Source organism: Emiliania huxleyi (genome assembly GCF_000372725.1).
Source record: "Emiliania huxleyi CCMP1516 unplaced genomic scaffold EMIHUscaffold_238, whole genome shotgun sequence".
In the NCBI taxonomy this organism is placed as follows: Eukaryota; Haptophyta; order Isochrysidales; family Noelaerhabdaceae; genus Emiliania; species Emiliania huxleyi.
The window spans coordinates 118,217-127,458 of record NW_005200264.1 but is presented as its reverse complement, the minus strand read 5'-3'; the positions used below and the strand labels follow the sequence as shown (position 1 = coordinate 127,458).

Sequence of the window (9,242 nt, the reverse complement as noted above, 5' to 3'; positions counted from 1 at the left end):
GGGGCCAAGGAGGCGGCGCGGGGAAGCAGCATCAGGTGGGAGCAGGAAGGATGGCGCTTAGGGTCGGCTTTGAACAAGGATTTCCAGATTTTAGATCAGTATTGGTGTCGGCACACATCCCCGCATGAGGTCAGCGGCGCGCAGTGCCTCTCTCGCAGGCTGATTTTGGCTGCTTCGAGTTTGTTTTTGTTTTCAGACTAGGGGGCCCAACCCCCTCAGAGGCGGCGGGCGGGCGCCCACTGACCGAGAGATCAAAAACGCTCGGCCTAGAGTCCCCCAATCGCCGCATCGGGACTTTTCGGGAGGACGAACCCCGGCCGTAGTCGCCGACCACACCCACAAAGAACCCTGCACAAAGATCGCAAGGGCGGGGACCTGTTCCTTTTTACCCATCTCACAGTAGACGTTTTTGGAGCACTTGAAGTTTTTATTTTAAATTCTTTACCACACACGGCTTTTTCGATATACAAGAAGAAATATTCTCTCGCTCGAGGCACGATTCACGACTGCGCGGCCCGTCCACGAGTCGCGTGGTTGCGACCCGCGCCGGCTCTCAGCTGCCCGCTGACCCGAGCGTGGGCTTGTGGCGGGCAGCGTCATGCCCACGGGCCGCGCGAGCCGGCCAGAGGGGTGCCCCGCTCTCCCAGCTTCCCTCCACCGGGTCCTACTCGATGCGCACTTTGGGCGCCGACGCCTCCGCCGCTCCCTGCGTGCGCGTCTTCTCCTTTGCGCGCATCGTCTCGAGCTGCCGAACCAGCTCCACCGGCTGGGGCATCCGACCGGTGGCAAGCTTGGAGTGCAGCTTCTGGCCGTTGTAGGTTACCTCAAACGCATTGATCGACTGCAGCGTCTGCGCGACCACGTCCAGAGCGAACGCGCCGCCGATCGCGAGCATCGGATTATCGTGCATCTGAAGGACCGCGCGCGGCGTCGGCCGCCGAACCGCAGCCGCCGCCTGCTCTCCGAAGAAGTAGCTGAGAGCCACCAGCGCCTGCGCCGCCCGCACGGTACGGATGGCGTACTGCACGCCCACAGGAGGTGTGTAATCGCCGCCCTCAATGGGCACGCCGGGGAACGCCGACTGGAGCGCGAGAGCGCACTGCCGGAAGGCGCCCGCCGTCTGTCAGGAGCGGCAGAACTCGATCCGAACCGTCGAGTCGTGCCGCTCGATTGCCGGCCGCGCGACGACGGCAAACGATGAGAGGTCGACTGAGCTCGGCTTCTCGTAAAACCTCTTGAGCAGCGCAGGCCCGCAGAGGAGCGCGGCCAGGCCAAAGAGCGCTTTCTGGTTCGATGTGAGGCCGCCGGCCATGTCTTTTCTGCCGGTGAGAGACTGTCAGTGGAAACCACTTCACAGCTATGCCTTGCTCCTTTAGGTGCTCTTAGTATGTTCTTGAATTCACCCGTCCCTGACTGCCTGAGTACATTCCCTTCGTATTGTCTTGTACTCGGCGTCCTGTGGGTGTGTTCACAGTCTTGTGTGAATTTCGGCGCCGCCGAAATTCAAGGTCCGTCGGTCTCTTTTGACCGCGGCGTTAGAGAGATCCTTTGCTTGTTATGCTTTTTGGCTTCTCTCTGGCGCTCCCGCTCCTGGCCGGCGTGTATACGCCGACATGGAGCCTCGTGAGGCGGACGAGTCCCCCGACCTTCACCTCGAGGCCGCCGGACTGCTTCTGCCCGGCACATGCAGGCTTGTTGTTGAGGCTCTGCCTCCAGCAAAGCCTGCACCCCCCTGGTGGATGCGCTGCGACTGGCTCGACGCACCACGCTCGCCCGAACCGGGTGTCAGCGTCACCGCTTACGATCTCGATGACCGCTACAAAAGGTTCGACGCCGCCGCCGCAGCCGCCGCCGCCAGCCCGGCTCGTCTTGTCGCAGTCGCAGTCGCACACGCGCGCGCCCGCGTCGCTCCGCGATCGCGAAGCCGAGTTCGAACCATGGACTGCAGAGCTGGTGAGCTCAGCCAAAACAGCTCCGAGCAACATCTCCTACGCCATGCCGACCCGGCGGGTCATATGGGTCAAGCCCGGTTTCCTCTGGGCATTGGCGCAGGGCCTCCAGCACCACATCAAGGTCTCCACGTAGCCGGTCCGTCGCGAACTTCAAGGACAAGCCGTTCTGGCGCACGGCCTCGAGCACAACCGCGCGGTCTCCTCGCGTTCTGGCGCACGGCCTCGAGGACCACTTCGAAGTCTTCTCGCAGATCCTCCGAGGCGCGCCGCAAGGCACAACCGTTCTGGCGCACGGCCTCGATCACCACCTCGCGGTCTTTTCGCAGCTCCGCCGAGGCGTCCTGCAAGGCACAGCCCTCCTGGCGCGGCGTTGGAGAGCGACTTGCCAAAGAGCTTGAGCATGGGTGAGCCGGAGGAAGGCGTCCCCCCCGTGGAGTGACGAGACCGGGTGGTGTTCGCCTTGCGGCACAATACCCCACTTTTTACTGTTTCAAAAGAAATAACGAGCCCTCAGCGGAGCTGGGAAGAGGACCGCCGCAAGCGGCGTGGCGTGGAGCGGTTGTGCATCCCTCCGGGGGCCCCTCTGCGCCGGGGAGGCGTTGTTGGAGGCTAGGACGCAAGCGTCCGTCGCCCTTTTCAAACTCGGGGCCCACTCTCCGCTACGCTCCGACCCGAATTTGGAGGGCCTAAAAGTTTAAGGTGTTGCTGCGCAAAAGGGGTCGGACACCGGGCGCAGCTCATGCTAAGAGCTAGAAGAGGAGATAGAGAGAACAACCACCCTGTCCCGTTATTGCGTACACCAACACCACCGAAAACGCTCTCTCTCTCCTGTCCTCACTCAGGGGGGTCACAACTACCGAGTCCCTCGACTAGCTGCCACAGGGCGCAGCTGCCACAGGGCGCAGCTGGAGACGCTCCCCCTCAATCGGCATCCACCCCCACCCGCTCCAGCCCCACTTCTGCTGCCGAGAGAGCTGAATCGAAGCAAGCGAGCCATTGCATCTTGGCGTGCTCCTGGAGCGCGGCTTTCTGCGGCCACGAGCACGGCGGAGTCGGCGTCGTAGCGCGCATCGTTCCCGCTCATCGCCCATTCCTCCCACGTGACGTGTGTCGGCCGCGATTCGATGTCGCCACCTTCATCGCCAACGAGGACTCCCTCGACTGCAGGGGGGCTCCGGCGCGGGGAGGGACTCCACCTGCTGCGCTGGCCGACTGCGCCCTCCTCCTCCATGGGATCGATCCGATTCCGCAGCGGCGGTGCTGCGCGGGAGGCGGCCGCGGGCACGCTGGGCTCGATCAGCGGCTTTCCCCTCAGGTAGCGCGAAAGCACGGATTTGGCGATTCTTGGCTTCAATTTTACGAATGTCTTGGCACCAGCTGAAGGCTTGCAACGAATGGTACCGCGTCTGCGACGCGGGCGCCTTGCGAGCAGAGCCCTTAGGACACCCTTTATATCTTGCGCGGTCAAAACAAAAAGAAATGGGGGAAGCTTGTGCTCGCAAGAATGCGAGCACAAGGCGGACACACACACGCACACCGGACGACAGCCAAGGGCCACGGACGAGAGTGCATGTGATGCCGCAGGCACAAGTTCGCACACCAATCATTCCCCCCAACACACAACGACAAGGGCGGGCCGGGTGGGTTGTTGAAAGAAGAGGGTGATGTGCTGCGCAAGCACACACGCAGTGGCGGAGGCCGCCGGGTCAGACAGTCAAGCATGCGGGCGCGGGACATATCTGTACCAACCGTACTATTCACTTTGAAAAAAAATCGACTCTGGGACCCCGACCGACCTAGCTCTAGCAAAGACCATGAGATAGGGGTGTGGAGGGGTCGGGAGCGGGCGGGAGTGTGTACCGTGACCTAAAGCCCTCCACCGATAGAGAGGTGTCATTGACCAAGTTCTGTGGCTAGTAGTAAAAGTTTGGCCAAAAGGCCCCCTGCCTTGGGCATGGCCTCTACGGATGAGCTGGGTCGGCCTCCTCCGGGTCTGCAACTCGCACGGTGGGTCCGCGTCCGAACAAGCATCCGCGGCCCGTGGTTGTCCTCTCGTAGGGCGCGACCAACATGATGATCCGCTGCGCACATATCAGTGCTTCTGTCGACTATTGCTCTCTCTGTGCAGCTGCAACGCCAGAGACCGTGCTTGGAGAATGCCTCACAGTGCCACTGCGCCTGTGGATTGCGCCGCAGCGCAAGCTCCATTGGTGAGCTACAGTGGCGCGAGCGCAGCGCAGCGCGCCCGCAGAGCCCCAGACCACAAAACAGATCAGAATACGGCCGTGGCGACACCTGCTCTGGCGACAGCCCCGCAAAAGGCACTCGCTCGCCGGCAAGGACTACGGGTAGCACAGGCGGCAGCAGAGGTGGCGGTCCGGGTCGCAGCGCGCGTAGCAAGTCGGCCCCAGCGTCACGGGCGTCGCCGTCGGGCCAGGACGCAGGAGCTGGCTCGACGAGATCGACGAAGAGGACGAAGAGGATGACTACTCGAACTTGGACGAGGACTCGGGCGAGGAGCAAAAGTGGCGGGCTACACAGAAAAACCCAGCCCACAGTACGTTCGGTGTCTATAAAAAGTACCCCTACTACGGGGTGCGGAGGTTGAGTGACTCCAAGGGGTTGTGCGCCGGGCCCTCCTGCTCGGCTCCAGCCGGTAGACAAGTCTTGTCATCAACAGAGTAGATGGATCTGACCTCGGGGCCGATGTGACCAAGCGCTGGTAGCGTGGTTTTACCTCACACCCATGGTCTCACAGTGTGCCGGCAGTCGCCGAGCAGTGTCGCTCACACAAGCGGCAGCACAAGTGACTGAGGGCCAGTGAGGGCGAGCCCATCGCTGTCACAGCTGTGGCAGCCGCACAGTAGGCTGTGTCAACTGTGCAGAGTGTGTGAGCAGCAGAGGAGCTGCTCTCCAGGCTTCTGTCGCAAAGAGCTGCATGCCACCGAAAGCGCTGTCGAGGTTCGCCGAGCGCGGCGAAATCCGGGGACACCGTCACCGACGAGCGCGTTGGAGTATTCACTCCGGACAAAGACGGCCACACGCACACGAGCTGCGGCCGTGTGGCCGTCACTGTGGCGAGGTGGGTCGCGTCCCCGGATTTTCGTCAACGCAGCGGCCCCCCCCCCGTCCACACCCGCCCTTTAGCCCGCCGTGCCTCGTCCACAGTGAAACCCACCTCCAGGAGACCAGAAGACGTGCGAGGTCCGAGGTGCGTCTGTGGAGAGCTGAAGCAGTTGATTTAAAAAATGAAGAGCGCGCGGGTAGCCCACGCCGCCCACCACGCGAGAATTCTACGCGAGATCGCGGCGTCATACCCGTCCGGTCGCCGGGCCCGCTTTGTCGTCGCCGCGACGCTCCTCGGCGTGGCCTACGCGCGGGACGTGCATGTCGGGCGTCGAGACGCCGAGGCGTCGAGACGCTTCGGCGGCGGGGGACTCGAGAGGGTGGGTGTTGGTGCGCGGAGGTCAGCAGGGCGTGGCGCGAGGGGAGTGCGCGCCTGCGCTCGCCGCTGCGTACCGCGCGGCTACGAAGAAGTAGTCGGAGAGGCGGTTGAGGTAGACACCAACCTCGGCCGGGCAATCCCCTGCCTCAACCAGCGGCACCACGCAGCGCTCCGAGCGGCGGCAGACGGCGCGAGACATGTGGAGGGCGGCCGCCGGCGCGCCGCCGCCCGGCAGAATGAAGACGGTGAGGGGAGGAAGCTGCGCATCCATCGTGTCGATGCGCGCCTGGCGCCAAGGTGTGGAGGTGTGCGGCGGCGGAGGCTGTGGCGGGGGCGGGAGTGCGACACACACACAGTGGCAACGTGCGGTGTGAGCGGTTGGTGGAGGGTGTGGTGGAAAGTGCGGAGGAGAAGACAGCAGGGAGCGGAGTCGGAGAGCGGCGCGGCACGCCTCGAGCACGCTCGCCTCGGCGGCGCCGTCGATCCCGACGCGCTGCAGGTGCTTCTCCGACGACGAGGTCTGCGGCGTCGCAATCGCAGAGCCCACGTCGAGCAGCAGCCGCTGTGCGCCCTCGAGCTGAGGCAGCAGCCACCGCAGGCCAGCCGGGCCGGGAGCGGGCGCCACGCTCGCCTCCACGGCCTCCTCCTTGGTGCATCCCGCCGCACCCTCCTCGCAGTGCGCACGCGCGAGGCCGATGGCCGCGCTCAGTTCGTCGACCGCGCCGAGCGCATCAAAGACCACATCGTCCTGGCGCGACAGCGGTGAGCGTGGCGCTCACCCGAGCACGGTGGATGGTCGCTAGTTGTTGTGAAGCCGCAGCGCTTCCTCCTCGGGGCTGCGAGCGGCGAGCGGGCGCTGCGAGCGCGCTGTGCGCGGCGCTGTGCGGGCGCGGTGAGGCACCTTGCGCCGCCGCTCGCCGTTGAAGAGGGACGACTTGCCCTTGTCCCCGGTGCGCGTGTAGACGGTGAAGCCGGTGCGTGTGAAGCCGCGCAGCGCTGGCGCGGCGGCTGAGAGGCGCTGGCCCGAGCGGGCGAGGGAGCTGAGAGCAGGGCGCATGCCCCAGCTGCTCTCCACCTTGTGCCGCGAAATTTCGGCGATTTCTCGTCTGTATACTCTGTATCTCGAGGTTCTCGAGGTGGATATCCTTTGGCCGCGTTGCTGTATGGGTGTGCGTGTGGGCTGCGCGTTGGTGCCCCCTTGCGTGGTGTCTCGCGACGCAGGTGAACTTTTTAACGTCCTAACCCCGTGAGCCGTGGCCCGTGCGGTGCGCGACTGTACATGTAGCCGTGTTCAGCTACAGGGCCCGTTTTTTTTGCTGTGACCGCATTCGGTCAGTACGGTACCAGGGCGTCAAAATGAGCAAAAACGGATGTCACCATGCAATTCCTCGTTGAAAACTACCGCTAGGAAGTGGTCTCCCACTCCCGAAGCCGAACTTTTAGTGACGCGCGCCCGTTTCGTACGTCCGTTCGCGTTCCCTACGGGTGAGGACCTTAATCCTTATTGGTGACTAGATTTCAAGTTCGGACGAAGGAACATAAATATCTTAACGGCCAGGGGGGGGGTTGAGAAACACCCAGGGGTGTGCCGAAGCAAGAGGCCATTATAATGCCGGCACTCACGGCAGGGTTCCCTAACGGGCGGGTCATTTAACGCATTCATACTCAATGTGGCGCAATATGTCGTGGATATCCTGGCTCACAAACGCATCCGTCGTCATCGAGACTTGTTGAACACATCCAGAGTAAGCTCGATGTCGAACCCCATGCCTTTTTGCTTGGATGGGGTGTCAAACGGAAGGGTGAGGATCACAACCGGACCCGCAGGTGCCTGCCAAACTCCAGGCGTGCTTGGTGAGGTTGGTGTGGCTCGCCAAGGGCGTCCGCAGAATGCAGCAATGCATCGTGCATGTGCGCAATAACAAAATACAAAAACTTCTGTGTTTTTCATGATATGATAAGATATGCAGGGCAGAAGACGGTGAGGCGGAGCAGACGCGCAGGGTGAGACGAGGGAGGGAGCAGGACTTTGCGGAGATCAGCAGGAGGATGTACGAAGAGATTAGGAGCAGCAGGGACCCGAGGGACCATGTGGAAGACGGCTAGTGCTAGTCCCCCATCGGGAGGACGACCCCGGCTAGTCGCCGACCACACCCACAAAGAACCCTGCACAAAGATCGCAAGGGCGGGGGCCTGTTCCTTTTTACCCATCTCACAGTAGAGAGGTGTCCGTTTTTATTTATTTATTTATTCATGATAAGGTGGTTCACCTGACCTCAGAATCACTCCGCTGTCCCGGGATGTCATCCTATCGTGCGTCATGCTCATGGCTCATGCTACACTTCGTGAGATTTGCTATGCCGTGCAGCGAGCTGAAAAACGAGCATCCAGGATGCAGAAAATTCCGAATTCGAGCGCGAACCAGAGGCACCCAAGGCCTCCAGGCCGAAGTACTACGGTTACAGCTGACGTCGGGTGTGCGGGATGCGAGCCGTTACCCGATAATCATGATGGACGATGCCGTCGATGGGGAAGGGCTCGTCGAGTGCCGCCGGGGCGATCATGTAGCGTCGCGTGGAGAGTGTGTGGGGGATGTTGAGTGGGGATCCACAGCGGGCTGCGACAACCGCTGCCTACCTCTCGTCTGCCACGTCCTGCTTGGCTGCTCACTGAGGAGGATGCTACGGAGGAGATGCTCACTGGGGAGGAGATGCTCACTGGGGAGGAGATGCACCACCCTTTGAGGCCCGCCGGCCGCCTCATGGTGGCATTACGCTCGGTGACATTCCACACGAGACCCTGCTGCACGAGTGCGCTGTACGCGCCCTTGACCTTTGGGAACCGAGTCGTGCAATCGTCAGCAACGAGTTTGCCGGTGGGCGCCACCGTCGAGTAGGCGAAGCAAAGGTCATGTGCGGGAGTGGAGCCGTCGTGCCCGCCGTCAACAAACCAAAGGTCACAGCGCGGCGTGCAACCTGCGTGCACGTCCTTAGCGAAAGCAGGCAGCGTCACCTGCGTAGTGCCGCGGTGGAATGTCAGGCGCCCTGGGAACTGCGCCTGCAGCCATGCCTCGGAGGCGTTGGACCATGCCAACCACATCGCATCAAAGACGTGGACTTGTGCCTTGGTGTGATGCAACCATAGCAGCGCAGAGTGTCCCGCGTTGAAGCCTACCTCACAGATCGTCCTCCAGCGCCGCCGCTCACGCAGCAGCTCAAGCAGTGCATCGATCTCAGGCTGAACCTGGCCTATGTGGCCCATAACGTTCCAATGCACGCGCATGTGAAGGGCGGCGTAGTGCACCTCATCGGCCACGCGTGTCGCGTGCGCGAGCAGGCCGGACAGCGATGCGGCTTGCTCAATCGTGGGCAGCATGACCGCTGCCTGCGCGGGAGGTGGTGGCGGGCTGCTGACATCCATAGTGTCGCCGCCGATCTACTTCGGGCTTTTCGAAAGTACTTATAGCTCTCTCTCTCTCTTTATGACGACTTTTAGCTACTTGGGAGACAAGGGAGTAGGGTAACCGTTCTCCCATCCCTCCCTTGGGTTGTGTGTTTTCTTTCTTTTTAAGGGAGTAGGGTTCCGTATAGGGTTAGGGCTAGGGTTAGTTAGGGTTAGGGTTAGGGTTAGGGTCGCCATCGATGAGATGATGTACGCCGCTGCGCTCTCACGTCCACCGCTGTCGCCCCTCCTTTGTTTGAATGCTTCGGTTTGTGCCGATTGCTTGGGCTCGGGCCGTGTGGCGGATTGGGTCAGGGTCAGAGGGTTACGACTCTTGTTTTGGTGGCAAAAAAGTAGTTTTCCAGGAAATTTTCGTTTTTGCCGGATTTCTTGCAGAGACAGGA

General features: G+C 62.1%; 2 protein-coding genes across 2 annotated transcripts; both read right to left on the bottom strand.

Annotated features, from left to right (window-relative positions):
• Nucleotides 1-443: 443 nt before the first annotated feature.
• EMIHUDRAFT_366964 (hypothetical protein) lies at nucleotides 444-1,324 on the bottom strand. The gene has a single exon (XM_005779025.1). It carries the CDS (start codon nucleotides 908-910, stop codon nucleotides 665-667), a length of 246 nt encoding a protein of 81 aa, XP_005779082.1. The 5' UTR covers nucleotides 911-1,324; the 3' UTR covers nucleotides 444-664.
• A 3,923-nt stretch (nucleotides 1,325-5,247) lies between these two features.
• Nucleotides 5,248-6,458, bottom strand: EMIHUDRAFT_366962 (Cob(I)alamin adenosyltransferase). The gene is made up of 4 exons (XM_005779024.1): nucleotides 6,299-6,458; nucleotides 5,849-6,145; nucleotides 5,452-5,683; nucleotides 5,248-5,322 (listed from the first exon to the last, which is right to left on the bottom strand). The coding sequence occupies exons 1-4, from the start codon at nucleotides 6,452-6,454 to the stop codon at nucleotides 5,264-5,266; spliced, it is 744 nt and encodes a 247-aa protein (XP_005779081.1). The 5' UTR covers nucleotides 6,455-6,458; the 3' UTR covers nucleotides 5,248-5,263.
• Between the last annotated feature and the right edge of the window lie 2,784 nt (nucleotides 6,459-9,242).

Excerpts from the sequence above, each read along its gene's own strand:
- EMIHUDRAFT_366964 (XM_005779025.1), bottom strand. The coding sequence starts at position 910 with ATGCACGATAATCCGATGCTCGCGATCGGCGGCGCGTTCGCTCTGGAC.
- EMIHUDRAFT_366962 (XM_005779024.1), bottom strand. The coding sequence starts at position 6,454 with ATGCGCCCTGCTCTCAGCTCCCTCGCCCGCTCGGGCCAGCGCCTCTCA. Across the intron at positions 6,146-6,298 it reads ACGGCGAGCGGCGGCGCAAG|GACGATGTGGTCTTTGATGC; the intron begins GTGCCTCACCGC and ends CTGTCGCGCCAG. Across the intron at positions 5,323-5,451 it reads GTACGCAGCGGCGAGCGCAG|GCCACGCCGAGGAGCGTCGC; the intron begins GCGCGCACTCCC and ends TCCCGCGCGTAG.